Raw genomic sequence first — 15,676 nt, 5'->3', positions numbered from 1 at the left:
CTCTTGAGCATATAGTAAGCAGTAGAGTTGCTGGGCCAGGTGATAACTCTGTGTTTAACATTTTGATGAACAACCAACTTGTTTTCCACAGTAGCTACGTCATTTTACAATTCCACCAGCAAAGTATGAGGGATCCAGTTTCCCCACATGTCCTCCAGCTTTTGTCATTGTATTTTGATTATAGCCATCATAGTGGATGTGAAATGCTTTTTTGTTATGGTTTTGACTTGTATAGCCTCTTTAGAGAAATGTCTATTCACATCCTGTGCCCATCTTTGAATTGGTTTGTCTTTCTATTGTTGAGTTGTAAGGATCCTTCATATATTCTGGATTTAGTACCTTATCAGATATATGATTTGCAAATATTTGCTCTTGTTCCAAGGATTGTCTTTTTACTTTCTTGATGGTAACATTTATGACACAAATTTTTAAAGTTTTATATAGTCCAATTCATCTATTCTTTCTCTTGTTTCTTTGTCATAAGGATTTACTCCATTGTTTTATTCTAGGAACTTTATAGTTTTAGCTCTTACCTTTAGGTCTCTTGATTCATCTTGAGTTAATCTTCACGTGTGGTGTAAGGCAGATCTCCACCTTCATTCTATTGCATGTGGGTATCCAGTTGTTACAGCAACATTTCCCCACTGAATGGTATTGATGCCCTTGTCGAAAGTCAGTTGAATAAATGTATTTGTTTCCATCTGGATTCCGAATACTATTCCATTGGTCTATATGTCCATCCTTGTGGCAGTACCACAGCCTTGATTATTGTAGCTTTGTAGTAAATTTTGAAGTTAGGAAATGTGAGTCCTCCAACTTCCAACTTTGGGGGGGGGTGGTTTTTTGCGTTTTTGTTTTGTTTTCTTGAGGTTGTTTTGGCTATTCAGGATCCTTTGAATTTCCACATGGATTTTAAGATCAGTTTTATCCATTTCTACAAAGAAGCTAGCTGGCATTTTGATAGGAATTTTTTTTCAGTAGGTCAGTTTGGGGAATGTCAATATCTTAACAATACTAAGTCTTTTAATTTATGAACAGATGTTTTCCATTTATGGAGATCTTCAGTTTCTTCCAAAAATGTTTGTTTTTATTTTAAATTCCAGTTAGGTAATATACAGTGTAGTATTAGTTTCAGGTGGGGGCGCCTGGGTGGCTCAGTCGGTTAAGTGCCCGACTTCAGCTCAGGTCATCGTCTCGCAGTTCGTGAGTTCAAGCCCCACGTGCTTGAATAGCTCAGAGCCTGAAGCCTGCTTCGATTCTGTGTCTCCTCCCTCTCTACCCCTCTCCTGCTCATGCTCTCTTTCTCCCTCAAAAAAATAAAATAAAAATTTAAAAAAACATTTAGTTTCAGGTGTACAACGTATGTAGTGATTCAACACTTCCATGCAACACCCAGTGCTCATCACAACAAGTGCACTCTAATCTCCATCACCTATTTCACCCACCCCTTCACCCACCCCCTCACCCACCTCCCCTCTGGTAACCATCAGTTTGCTCTCTGTAGTTAAGAGTCTGTTTTTTGCTTTGCCCCTCTCATTTTTCCCTTTGCCCGTTTGCTTCATTTCTTAAATTCAACATGAGTGAATTCATATGGTATTTGTCTTTCATTGATTGACTTAATTCACTCAATGTTATGTCCTCTAGGTCCTTCCGTGTTGTTGCAGATGGTAAGGTCTCATTCTTTATGGCAGTTGAATACTCCACTGTGTATTTACCACACTGTCTCATTTTCTCATTTTTTTTAATTTGGGTTTCTTCTTTTACTTTTTTTAAGTTCATTTATTTTTTGAGAGAGAGAGCCAGAAAGCACACATGAGCAGGGCAGGACCAGCAAGAGAGGAAGAGAGAGAATCCCAAGCAGGCTTCAAGCTGTCAGTGCAGAGCCCGACATGGGGCTCAATCTCCCAAACCTGTGAGATCGTGACCTGAGCCCAAACCAAGAATAGGTCATTTAACTGACTGAGCCACCCAGGCACCCCTAAAATTTGGGTTTCTTGATGGGATTTAAAGTTTTTCACAGAACTAACAATAAATGTAAACCTGAACTATTATGAATTTGGAAGTTTATAATCTCTAAATTATTGGTAAAAATACATTCTGCTTGATTTTTCCAAGACCCCAGTTGACTATCCTTCCCCTTCCTGTTTTTTGAAACCAGTTTTTCAAAGGCACTTAATCTTTATATCACCTCTGGACCTCAGAGGAACCACAGATACCATCCCATCAGGATGTCAGGTCTATGTCAACTCAGAATTCTCCAAGTAACTTTCACAGAACTTTACTCTGGTCTTGGGTTCTATTTCCAAACCAACATACAGTATTTAAAGAGTGAGTTTTTGCCATAGTCATTTTATAGGCTGGTAAATGGAGGTGAGACCCACAGAATTAGAGAAATCAGTAGACCTGAAGTGATTATAAGGAGAATAAAAAGCAAGGATTAAAGTTGAAAATTGTTTCAAAGAAAGGAATCCACAAAATTGAGTCAGTATATAGAACAAGTATGTTCTATACATAGTAATGTACTATACATAGTAATGTATAACATATACGGATGGAAAGGAGAGTGGACAGACTCAGAGAAATGACTTCAGAGAAGATGCCAGAATTTCTTCTGGTCTACAGTGATAGTGACAGCTTTGACAAGGAAGCAAGCTGGGAAAGTGAGCCTGGTTACTAGGCGGGTAAAGAATTTAGTTGACCTGGAATCATAAAACCTTTGACCTGGAGAGACTTAAGTGATCTGGCTCAGCTCCTCAAATTTGATGGTGACTATAACTTTGGCAAGCTAGCATTGTAGCTAATAACTAAGTTCTTCTTGATACCTAAACAGTGGAATCCAAACTTGTTAGCCTGGCCTTTAAAAAAAAATTTTTTTTTAACTTTTTTTTTTTTCAACGTTTTTTATTTATTTTTGGGACAGAGAGAGACAGAGCATGAACGGGGGAGGGGCAGAGAGAGAGGGAGACACAGAATCGGAAACAGGCTCCAGGCTCTGAGCCATCAGCCCAGAGCCTGACGTGGGGCTCGAACCCACGGACCGCGAGATCGTGACCTGGCTGAAGTCGGACGCTTAACCGACTGCGCCACCTAGGCGCCCCCAAAAAAATTTTTTTAATATTTATTTTTGAGAGAGAGAGAGAATAGAAGAGAATGAGAGAGAGAGAGATAATATGAGTGGGAAAGGGACAGAGAGAGAGAGAGAGACAGAGAGAATGAGTGGGGGAGGGGCAGAGAGAGAGGGAGACACAGAACCTGAAGCAGCTCCAGGCTCTGAGCTGTCAGCACAGAGCCTGACGTGGGGCTCGAACCCACAGACCATGAGATCATGACCTGAGCTGAAGTCGGGCATTCAACTGACTGAGCCACCCAGGAGCCCCTAAGCTTGTTAGCCTGGCCTTGAAAGCTCATTAAAAATCTTTCCCACAGCACTCTAGCCAGCATGGTCAAGTTGTTGTCCTTTATAAACATGCCAGCCCTTTTTGTAGTTTCTTGTCTAGTGCTCTCCACCTGTCTGTTTCTTGCCACATTTGGTACAATGAAATCCTAGACCACCCATCTCCACAGTGACTACACCCTGCTCTGAGACTTCATAAACCTTATAACTTGTATAGTTCGTGTTACTTCCAAATATTTACCACTTTATGAACTCATTCTGTCTCCTCAATTAGATTATAAACTGTTCTGCCTCTTTTGCTAACTCCTTTTTTCTCTGGATCTCTGAATGTTAGTGTATCTCAAAGACATAGAGCACTTTCCATGAATCATCTCCTTCCCTTGTGTGATATTAGTGAAAAGCCCAAGGGTCAGAGGCTCTGTCACCTGACTGTTGGTTGATAACTGGTCAGATGTTTTGAAATCAGAGCATGTCATTGTTTTTTATTTGTAAAATAAGAAGGTTGAATTGGGTTTCTCTTCCTCCTGTTTTGTAGCTTTACATTTTTCTGATTATAAAAGCCATATTCCTATTCTTATAAGTAGAAGATCATAAAGAAGGAGGGGGACAGCGCAGGGCATAGGGGGGGGGGGTGGGTTACAAACCTGCCACCCAGAGGACACACTTTATATGAGCATGAATATTTTTTTAACTCCTATTAGGAACGTATATATTCATTTAGGGATTTTAAAATACGATACTGTCCATCTCTAAAATCGATTCTTTTCTTGCCACTAAAGACATCAATATAGTATCTTTTTAAAAAGATAAATGATGGTACTACATTTTGGTACTTGACCACAAGTCAGATTAAGTGTATGACCAAGGATTTCCAGTCTGTGATACATTTAGAAGGATCCATTAGGTCCTACAGGACGTAAAAGTCCCAATAATGATTCCAAATTATCTTAAAGCAGAAGCTTGGTTCCAGTGTATATATTCCGTACTGGAATAAAAATACATACAGTTCAGCACAGTGAAAACGTAAATATTTCTTGAAAATTCTCTTTGCTATAGAATTTATCGTCTTCTGTGTACATTTATTAGAAACAGAGGTCCTGGGCCCAAAAGTCTTTTCTGAAAGCTAGAACATAATTCATGTAATGGAAAGGGTAAGAGCTTTAAAATTATTGCTAAGGTCCTATTGGAAGTTGGATTCTTTCTATAGCAAAGTTGTTGAATTACTTGCCTAAAGCAGATTAATTAACTTTTGGTATATAATCAAAGAAATAGAAAACGTAGGCAGGGTTTTTATTTTATTTTGGATCGCTACCATCTCTAATCAGTAAACAACACAGAGCTTTAGGTTTCTGCATCTTACACCAACAGACATTCTGGGTTTTTGTTTTTGTTTTGTTTTGTTTTCACTATCTTTTAAGGGAATTCCAAAAAGAGAAAATTATTTGCAGTTTTCCTAGGAAGATTAAACTGACTTGGAAACAGTCTTAAAACAGTAGTTGGGGCTCTCCAAATAAAGAATGGCAATTTTTCAAATGCCTGAGAAAGTATAATAAAGTTTCCATAAACTCATTAAAAACTTGAAACTTGATACCTACAGTGTGGTGTTGTCATCTCATTGTTCTTTAGGTCTGTCTGTTCGGTCTGAGTTGGAATATTTTGTGCCCTTACTCTGAAAAGGCAATTCACTTGGCTTCACCTTTGGCATTTCTTGGCTCAGATGAGTTTCACGGTGGTAGCTATAAAAATTGATTAATGAGGGGGCGCCTGGGTGGCTCAGTCAGTTAAACATCCTACTCTTGATTTCAGCTCAGGCCATGATCTCATGGTTCGTGAGTTCAAGTCCCACATTGGGCTCCTTCCTTGCTGACAGTGTGGAGCCTGCTTGGGATTCTCTCTCTCTCCCTCTCTCTCTCTCTATGCCCCTCTCCTGCTTGTGCGTAAGCATGCTCTTTCTTTCTCTCTCTCTCTCTCAATAACTAAATCAGTCTTTTTAAAAAATTGATTAATGAATTACATTCTCAAAAGAAACCTATAATCTGTGGGTACTGTCTAGTTGCAGTAAAGTTACACACCTTTTGAAATGGAAATGATCAGCAAACTTGCAGCATAGAGCTTCAGAGTCAGTTTCCTAATTTTGGCCATAAGTATTCATAAATAGAAGCTATTTCTCTTATCCATGTAGCAGACAGAACTTATAAATTAGGCTAGCTACCTAGAAGCTTGCACCCTTAGTTCACAAGCTACTCAAACGCACTCAAAATTAGAGAGGGAGAGAGTCAAACCATAAGAGACACTTAAAAACTAAGAATAAACTGAGGGTTGATGGGGGGTGGGTGATGGGCATTGAGGAGGGCACCTGTTGGGATGAGCCCTGGGTGTTGTATAGAAACCAATTTGACAATAAATTTCATATTAAAAAAAAAATGTATTTCTTTTATCTGAAGGGGAAGTGGTCTCTTTCCAGGTTTTAGTTTTAAGACTTCAAAATTGTAAGGAACTGTCATTATGATTTCTATATTGGCTGATTTTAGTGGTGAATTTTTCCATCTTAAAAACAAAACTTGTTGCTTTTTTCCTTGCTAAAACTTGGCTTTTGTCATGTTCAAGAGTTATGTTATACTTGTTTATTCATTTTCCATATATGTATTTAGTGACTGATATGAGCCAGGCAATGCCCAACTCTAAATTCCTCCAACTAGCTGTGTGTGCTGTCTGTACCCTGCCCTCCTCTCACTTACCCAGTCTCTAGTTGTCTGTCCTTAGTTCCCAGTCTTTGCTTTATACCTCATATCTTGCCATGCTTTTCTGAAACACATCCCCCTCCTTCAAGTGCTCTTATAGAAAGGTTTGATAAGTCATTTATTATATAGTGGAATTTAAGTCATTATTTAACCTCCGAAAAGCTTTTACATTTTGACTTTTCCTGTAAATGTGAATGAAAAACTATTTTTGAAAGAATTGAGCTGTGTGCATGTATGGAGGTATTGGAAGGGCAGAGCGCCCCCTGGTGATTCATTTGAAATCACACCAAATGAATGGCCCTCTGCCTTCCCCTCCCACCTTCATGCTGTCTGTGCTCCTTCCCATCTCCATAGCTGTGCAGCTGTCACTCTTCCTGCTTGAACTGCCTGTACCTCTTTCCCGCAGCATTCAGCTCAACCAATCCTACATCCTTCCTAAAGGTTTTTCTGTGTCCTCTATCATTCACTTCCATTCTATGAGTTCCTCTGTTGTATATGGTCACCATCACTGAGATTGGCACTTAATTGTTCTTTGTTTCAATTGGCTCTTTTCTTCTTCCCCATCTCGAGTATAATCTTGAAAAAAATTAATCCTGTCATCTTAACTTTGTGTTTAGATGGTGCCTAGCAAAGAGACACAGTTGGCATTCAATGAATACCTAAATAGAAATGAGAACATGCCTAGGCCCACATATTTATATTGTATTTAGCAACACTCTGCAAATGAGTTCATCCTTCATTAGAAGGACACATGTCATCATGTCATACTTCAGGGCATTGTTAAAATTCGTTAAAGTTTTTTAAAAGGGAAAAAAGCAATTGTTTTTCTTTAAGTGCTGACATCTGAAGAAAATTTTGATTTTTACTTCTTAATAGGTGGTTTGTTCTGGATGCAGAAACCAGAGATCTAGTTTCTATCCACACAGATGGGAATGAACAGCTCTCTGTGATGCGCTACTCAGTAGGTAGGCAGATTGACCCCCATCCTGGCATTCACAGCATTTCTCTGAAAGTGTATTTTTTCACTTCCAATAAAACTAACTATTCTTTTCCTACTCTCTAGACTTGTTAAGTATTGAATATGTTTCCCCCAGTATCAGATTAAATTCTGCAGGAGACTGCAAAAGAACTTCTAAAGTTAAACAACATTATAAATCATCAAGCAAATTTAGAACAAACTGTTACAACTGCTTTTGCAATTGAAAGCAGAATATAGTACAGTCAAATCCCATTTTAGGGGAATTACACACATACTTAGAATTTTGGATAGGTATTAGACTGACTGTTACATCTGTTTAGCAACCTTTTTTATATGTAAGAAAATAGAAATTATAGTAATGTTCAAAATACACTGTGATAGAACGTATTCAGGTTCTTTAAAATCTAGTTACATTATTACTGGCTACATAGTAATGATTGGTTTTGTTACTTAGATAAAATACTCAGCTCATTATAAGAATTTGATAAATTCATTTAGCCTTATTTGAATAATTCTTTACACCTTATTCAAAATGTTAATTATGTTCTCACAGTAGTCCAATTCCTTTTCCCCATTATCAATATAGTTTTGATTCATATTCTTCCCTGGAGTTAGTGTGAGTGACTTTTGCTTATATTTGAAAATCTATTCCAGTAGTTGTTGGATCAGTGTGGGATCCAAAGGATTTTTTTGATTGCTTCTAAGTTGTTTCAAAGGAACCACAGAATACTGTTCTCTGAGTTGAACGTGGAAGGAAAAGTATTTGCTTCAAGCTATAAGCCTGGCAAGTTATCTTAAGGCAGAAAAGGTATTCTGTTTGGTTTTTTAGTCTCTACTAACAAATTACTGCAAGTGTAGTAGTTAAAAATCCAAAGGTCAGTTAGACTTTATTGACCATCTGTTAAGTGGTAAGAACAATAGAAGAGACCATGAAAGAAGAGAATATAGTCCATTCCCAAGAGACTATAGTTAGAGAAGTCATGTATGCTCCACTGAAATGAGCAATTGTACCCTCGGCTTGTGAGTACTGGGTACCTAGATCCATAAGACAGGTTAACCTTCCTGGGGCCATATTGTAGCTACCTAGAAGAAGATGAGGCTAGGGTCCAAGGCCTGTGAGTTCTCTGAAAAAATGACTGTTGTTCAAGTGCGCTTGGTGATGGAAGGATTTATTCATCAAATACCAAATACCAGTTAAATTCATGAGATTTAGCAATATTTGTAAAATAGCATTTAATACAGGTCCAATAAAGTTAGCAACAAATGAATCCATCAGTACATTTCTCTAGTTAACACTTTTTCCTGTCTCATTCTAGATGGCACCCTCCTGGCTGTAGGATCTCATGACAACTTCATTTACCTCTATGTAGTCTCAGAAAATGGAAGAAAATATAGCAGATATGGAAAGTGCACTGTAAGTGGTTGAAGTAAAATAAATTAAGCTGGAAAATTTTACTTCTGTTAAAAAGTTAAATGTTTACATTGATGTTTCCATTATTTTCTATCTTTCACTGCTTTAAACTTTAATCTCACTCTGTGAAAACGAAGATTACTTGACAGCAAAATACTGCAGTTCCCTGTGTGCTTTAGAAATACTTCTTTTGGGGTTCCTGGGTGGCTCAGTCTGTTAAGCATCCAACTCTTGATTTCATCTCAGGTCATGATCTCAGTAATGAGATTGAGCTCCGTGTTGGGCTCTGTGCTGACCATGGAACATGCTTAAGATTCTCCCCCTCTCCCTCTGCCCCCTCCTTTGCTCGCATGTTCAATTTCTCTCTCTCTCTCTCCCAGCCCTCCCCACCGCCCATCTCAAAAAAAAAAAAAGTTTCTCCTTTTGATGGGAGTTTAATACTTCTTTTTGACTCGATTTAAGGCAATTTCTTAAACCATAGCTGTGTCCATAGGAAACCCTTAGAATAATAACACTTCTTGAAAATGGAGTAAGTCAGAAATGAAAGGGTAATCTCACTTTTAATCCCGGTGTCGCACATTCTTGCCCACCCCCAACACCCTGCAGTTTCCTGTGTCACCTCTCTTACCACTAAAAGTAATTTATTAAGAGAGTTAACAGAAGCATATTTCCTTCAATTTGTTGTCCTGATTGAGTTGGTTATCATTGTAAGGTAAAGATTCGATTTAATTCTGTGGACATACTGAGTACTTACCTTATTGACAGTGTTCTGCTAATTTAAGAAATGTTCTGGACACCAGGAATATGAGATTTTTGTTTCTTCAAAAAGTATACATTTGAGCTGAGGGCAGGATAAGAAAGGCAGGTAGTATACTATAGTGTCAAGGGCACATGTTTGGGATCAGACTACCTGAATTTGAATTCTTATTTCACCACTTACAAGCTAGTGTGACCTTGGGCAAGTTACTTAACCCTTCTGTTTCAATTTTCTCATCTATAAAAATGAGGATAATAGCAGTTTTCTACTTCACTGGATTAAAATAAGTTAATACATATGAAGTATTTCAAATAGTGCTTGGCAAATAATAGGTTACTCAGTATGTGGTAACTATTATTTTTATAGAAAATGAGGTAGCATGGTGTGTGTGTTAGGAAATTAGGGCTAGAAAACTGATGAATTAGTGATTAGTGGCAGCACAGATCCAAAATAGTTTTAGGGAGAGAAATAAAAGAATTTGTTTTTAGAAGCATGTACATGAGCAAAACCCATTTACTAGTCAGAGAAGAGGCTTGTTTATTTATTTTGTGTATGTGCACCTAAAACCAGCCTATAAACAGTCTACAAGCAACCTCAAAGTTTTAGAATTTATCCAAAATTATTTTTTTGCCTTGACAACAATTATGAATCATTACCCAGTAATCTATTGAAATCTCTTTTAATTGATTTATTATCTTCGTGATGTGGAATAGTACAGTAATGCCTCTTTGCACCACACGAGTAAGTGAAATGCTCCGCTGAAAGGAATTTTCGGTTACTGAGGTTTACCCCACCAGGCACCAAGTTTTTAATTATTTTTTACCTCAACCTTTTAAAAAAGTCCATGTCTTAGTAAACAGAGTATATCAATTATAATTTAATGGTGGAATCATAAAATTTTCCAGGGAGCCTTGTAGCACACACTTGGCTCAGCCCTCATTTTACTGATAAAGAGACTGAGTTTCAGAAAAGATAAAGGACTTGGCCTTGGTTGCATCTTGCCATGGTGGCAAACTTGGGGCCGGAGCCCTCTTCTCTTCGTATGGCAGACTTTCCACTGTAATGATAATGCCTCGGGTTTTTCAATATTTGTCTCATTGTCCTGAGAATGACCTTGAGAGTGTTGAGAAATGTCTCAATTGCATGAGACTTAGCCTTCTCCAGTTAAGCAGCTTTTATCTTGAAAGCATTTGAAAATATTATTTTGAGATCTCCTTCGGAACTGTTAAAGTTGATAGTGCTGTTTGAGCCTGTAATGAGAGGCTCAGCTCTTCTGCTTTTCTAATTATCTTGTGTTTTGTACTTTGCTTCCAGCTGTCACTTCTCCTTGCTGTCTGCTTCCACCAGCTGGTGTTACAGTTTCATGTTGACCGCTTTTATCTGGGGTCTGTTAGGGTAGAGGACAGACAGAACTGAGCTAATGCTGGTATTGCCGGTAATAGATTTGGCTTTAGGCCAGTTAGTTAACTTCTTTAAATCTTGATTTTATTATCTTAAAATTGGACATTTTAATAGTTCCTACTATATAGGATTGTTGTGAAGATTAGGAACTATTCACGGTTGCAGATACAAATGCTGTTTTCTATTTCAATTCCAATATTTTCCTATTACTAGTCAATATTTTAAGTAACCAGCATAGCTGCAGAAGCCTATTTATTTAGAATTTTTAGAGAATGTCTCTCTAATGAATTAAGCAAGCAGTTGGAGCCTGTCCCTCTTGATGGCATCACTTTTTGTGGAAATGTCAGATGAGAAGATGACTGGTACCAAGAACACCAAGGAGCATGTCTCAGTGGAAGGCAGCTAACTGATGATGTGTGAGTCCCTCATCGGTGGCTTGCTTGACAAGGTTGTGACAGGCGAAGGCCTTGCTCACTGTAATAAGCTAAAAAAACAAAACAAGACCCTTTTAGAGACATGGACTTCTATCACACAGGTTCTCCTGTGTAAAATACCAATTTACAAGAGCTATAACTGATAAGGGACTGAATCCTAGTTTCCTCTGGCCAACCAGCTTTCCTCTCCATAAGCAGGCCTCAGGAAACCAACTCATAATCAGAATGCTAGTTTATTCATTTAAAATAAGATCTATAAATGCCAAGGGAACAGGACATGCACATCCTCCAGCCAGTACTTCCCTTTAGACAAAAATTGCATGTGTAACCAGAGTATCATGAGGAAGTGAGCAAGCCTGGCACCTCGATCCCCAGTAGGTCAGTAACTTCCCCTGGAAGTGGTCCTGGTTCAGGTCCCTCTACCCTAGACCTTAGGTGGTACTGTCCACATTTGCCTCTGCGGCTCTGTTTACGTGCTGACCACCCTGCCGCCACCACCTGCACAGCACTTGCTGTGGACAGATTCATACGCGTGGTCAGGTTGTACTCTAGACTTGCTGGCCTTGGACCTATTAGGGCTCTTGTTTCTTTGCTCTTTTCTGCCTTGACTTATTTGATGTCAATTCTAAAATTTAATTCCCACTGTAGTTTCCATAAACACACAAAATTTATTCTTCCATTTCATTGAAATTTACATGCTGTTTGTTATGTAGCAGATATTCCCCCTCAAACACCTCAAGTTTGTTTCTACACATGTGGTCCTAGAACTTCTCTTTGAAGGAACCCTAGTGATCTTCCAAGAAATGATCTTCTCTCCATGAGCCTGACCTCTCTGGGCTGGCTGAGGGATAGAGAGGAAGAGACATAGAATGGAGTCATCCTGGGGCTCCAGGGTGGTTCAGTCAGTTAAGCGTCCCACTTTGGCTCAGGTCTTGATCTCACGGTTCAAGCCCCACACCGGGCTCTCTGCTGTCAGCGTAGGGCCACTTCGGATCCTCTGTCCCCCCTCTCTCTGCCTCTTCCCCACGCTTGCTCTCTTCCCTGCTCTTTCAAAAATAAACATTAAAAAAAAAAAAAAAAAGGAATAGAGTCATCCCTCCATACTGTTTCTGTGTGGCAGCCTTTCATTTTCTCTTCTGTGGCCTGTCTGCCATCTCACTTCCTGCGTTTGCCCCTGGGAGCGCACCATCTTCCTGCTGCCCTTGGGTTCTCCACATCCCCTCTAGCACACACCCTGGGCCTACTTGACCAGATCTGTGGCATTTTGTGCCTCTCACTCAGATCATATAATTTAGAATGACCTTTTGTCTTTCTTTACTTCCCGTGAAAGCATCCATCTTCTTAGTGTTTAATACAGACTAGAAAAAGTGGTCTGACTAACCTGTGGGATTCAGGGGTTCATGGTTATATCATATATTCACTGTATAAGCAGTTTGATTTTATAACTGCTGCTATGGAAAAGTTTATAAAAAGGCTTTGGATTCAGAAGCTCTTTTTAACTTCTGCAAAGCCGCAGGGTTTGGGGGTGGGGCTGGGCCGGGCTAGTATGGATCTGATTTTCTTTGCTTTGTATATGGGGCTTCTCTTGATTTTACAGCTTAGAAGAATTTGAAGACTGTTATCTGAAATACCTTTGAGGATTGTGAGGTTTTATAGTTTTGTTGCTTTCCATACAATGTTTCTTTACCTCAGCTTTTCCTGTGCTATTTTGAAAATGTACTGAAAAAGTCCTTACTTATAAATTCTTTTTCTGAAATGCTACTTTTAAATTACTTTCTGCTCATCTTCACTGTTAGAGAAATGAGTAAAAGATAAGCATGATTTAAATGCTGTGTTTCATTTGGTCCAGACGTCTCTGACCTGGGCTTAAACTCTGGCTCCACCAATTCTTTTTTATAATAGTGACTTCAGAAAAGTTATGTAACCTCTCTTTGCCTCCTGGACTTGCTCATCTGCTAAGTGGGCGTCCTCCTGCAGGCTCCTGGAAGATTGAGAGTTGACCGTGTATGCCCTGTGCATAGAATGTTCTCTGCTCAGTGTTGGGTGCCATCAGCAGCAGCATTGTTCTCAGTAACTAGATGAGACAACCCCGGGTGTTACATAAGGGTGTCTTTCAGCATTTAATATGAATCTATGAAAGTTCAAAAATAGTTTTCTAATTGTGGATAATTGTGTATTTTCCTTGAAAGAGTTTAAGTGTTCTGACCAACCTAAAGTTTCTACTCTGTTTGCAGTGGGATGCTTTTTTTTATGATGCCTTTTTTTTTCTTTTTTTGAAAATTTTCTAAATTTTATTTATGTTTATTTCTATTTGAGAGAGAGAGGCTGGAGAAGGAGCAGAGTGAGGGAGACAGAGGATCTGAAGCAGGCTCTGCATTGACAGTAGAGAGCCTGACATGGGGCTCGCAATCATGAATCGCAAGATCGTGACCTGAGCCAAAGACGGGCACTTAACCGACTGAGCCACCCAGGCCCCCAAAGATTAAGATGCTTTTATTCTGCCCCTGAGTGCCAGCACACTGGCGTTGTCTTTGACTCCAATTCTTGGTAAAAGGATTTAACACATTCTGAGACCTTAGCGTAGAAAATGTAATATATTGAAGGTGCAATGGTGTACTATTACAAAGTCTGTCCTGATAGGAAAGAAATGCTGGTAAAAGTAAGGTCCTTTTTGCCAGGATTTTGGTAATTGAAAATATACATCAAAAAGAGAAGCATAAAAGAGTCTTTAACAGTCTGCTTAGAAATCTCCAAGAAAATGGGGCACCTGGGTGGCTCAGTTGGTTAAGCGTCCTGTTGATTTCGGCTCAGGTCATGATCTCATGGTTCGTGAGATCAAGCCACACATCGTGCTCTATGCTGACAGCGCGGACCCTGCTTGGATTTCTGTCACCCCTCCCCTCTCTCTGCCCCTCCCCCATTCATACTCTCTCCCTCTCTAAATAAATAAACATTAAAAAAAAAAATCTCCAAGAAACTAATCCAGTATGGGATTGGGATTCAGTGTTCGTGTAACAGGATATATTGCAGTAAAAAAAATGAGGGATGTGTTATCATTTAAACAAAAGTCATCAGGGACATAGGATCTTCCTTTCTTTGTATTCTGTCATTCTCCAGTCATCAGATCTAGTTCCAGGAGGAGAGGATCAGAGCAAGGGGAAAAGACACTGCTCCTCCTAAATCAGTTCTCTTAAGGTTTCCCTAGAAGCCCCACTCAGTGATTTCTGCACCACCTCTAGCTGCAAAAGAAATTGGGAAATCCAGTGTTTTAGGTGGGCTCTTAACAAAAGGGTGGCAGAATTGGATTGTATAGGAGCTAACAGCCTATTCTATAAAGAATAACTTTCTTGGGGCCCCTGAGTGGCGCAGTCGGTTAAGCATCCGACTTCAGCCAGGTCACGATCTCGTGGTCCCAGAGTTCGAGCCCCGCGTCGGTCTCTGGGCTGATGGCTCAGAGCCTGGAGCCTGTTTCCGATTCTGCGTCTCCCTCTCTCTCTGCCCCTCCCCCATTCATGCTCTGTCTCTCTCTGTCCCAAAAATAAATAAACGTTCAAAAAAAAAAAATTAAAAAAAAAAAAAAAAAAGAATAACTTTCTCTCAGGGCTCCTGGCTGACTCAGTCAGAAGAGCATGCAACTATTGATCTCGGGGTCTTTGAGCTCAATCCCTATATGGGGTATAGAGACTAATTAAATAAATAAAACTAAAATAGTAATAATAATTTTCCCTCAAACCAGCAAAAGCACATCAGAACTTTGATGGGGGAAAAATCCTGTTTGCAATAGCAACCAGAACTGTAGATGCTTTGAGAATAAACCTAACAAAGTAAAGCACAGGAAACATGGCTGAAAAAATAGTTACAACATGTTTCTGGATCAAAAGATTTGATAAAAATAGCTGTTGTCTACAAATTATTGTCTAAATTTGTTGCAGTCCTAAATATTTTTTTAAGTTTGTTTGTTTATTTTGAGAGAGAGAAAGCACAAGCTGGGGAAGGTCAGAGAGAGGGGGAGGGGGAGAATCCCAAACAGGTTCCACACTCTTAGTGCAGAGCCTGACATGGGGCTCAAACTCCTGAACTGTGAGATCTTGACCTGAGCCCAAATCAAGAGTCAGACACTTAACTGAGCCACTCAGGCACCCCCTTATTTAAATTTTCAACATGTTATTTATGATAAAATGTTTTTAAAGTCCATCTGAAATTTTCCACATACCACAAAACTATTACAGTTGACTGGAGATAGGCAGACTAATGGAACAGAAAAGAAAGTTCAGAAACAGGTATCTGTTTATATTGAAATTTACTAGATGATAAGATATTTCATATCAGTAGGGTAAGAATGGACTGTTCTCTGCATTATCCAATATCACAGCTACTAACTACAACTTTCCATTCATGAAATTAAATACAATTCAGTTCCCTGGGAGCACTAGGCATATTTCAAGTACTCAGAAGCCACAGGTGGCTAGTTGCTGCTGCACTGGACCGTGTATGTCCATACATTTTCATTACTACAGAAAGTTCCGTTAGCACTGCTCTAGATGGTAAGGGGGAGTCAT

The 15,676-nt window shown here is 39.2% G+C and overlaps 1 protein-coding gene across 11 annotated transcripts in view; it reads left to right on the top strand.

Moving 5' to 3' along the window:
• EML4 (EMAP like 4) overlaps positions 1 to 15,676 on the top strand; it is a 161,638-nt gene that overhangs the window by 135,846 nt on the left and 10,116 nt on the right. For all 11 annotated transcript variants that reach the window (XM_043604081.1, XM_043604086.1, XM_043604078.1 and 8 more), the window contains 2 exons: positions 7,012 to 7,100; positions 8,431 to 8,528. In XM_043604081.1, coding sequence (XP_043460016.1) covers positions 7,012 to 7,100; positions 8,431 to 8,528 — 187 coding nt within the window. The remainder of the gene's footprint in view (positions 1 to 7,011; positions 7,101 to 8,430; positions 8,529 to 15,676) is intronic.

This window comes from Prionailurus bengalensis, chromosome A3 (assembly GCF_016509475.1).
Source record: "Prionailurus bengalensis isolate Pbe53 chromosome A3, Fcat_Pben_1.1_paternal_pri, whole genome shotgun sequence".
In the NCBI taxonomy this organism is placed as follows: Eukaryota; Metazoa; Chordata; class Mammalia; order Carnivora; family Felidae; genus Prionailurus; species Prionailurus bengalensis.
Note: the sequence above shows the minus strand (reverse complement) of the source record. Positions and strands in the feature narration are given on the sequence as shown.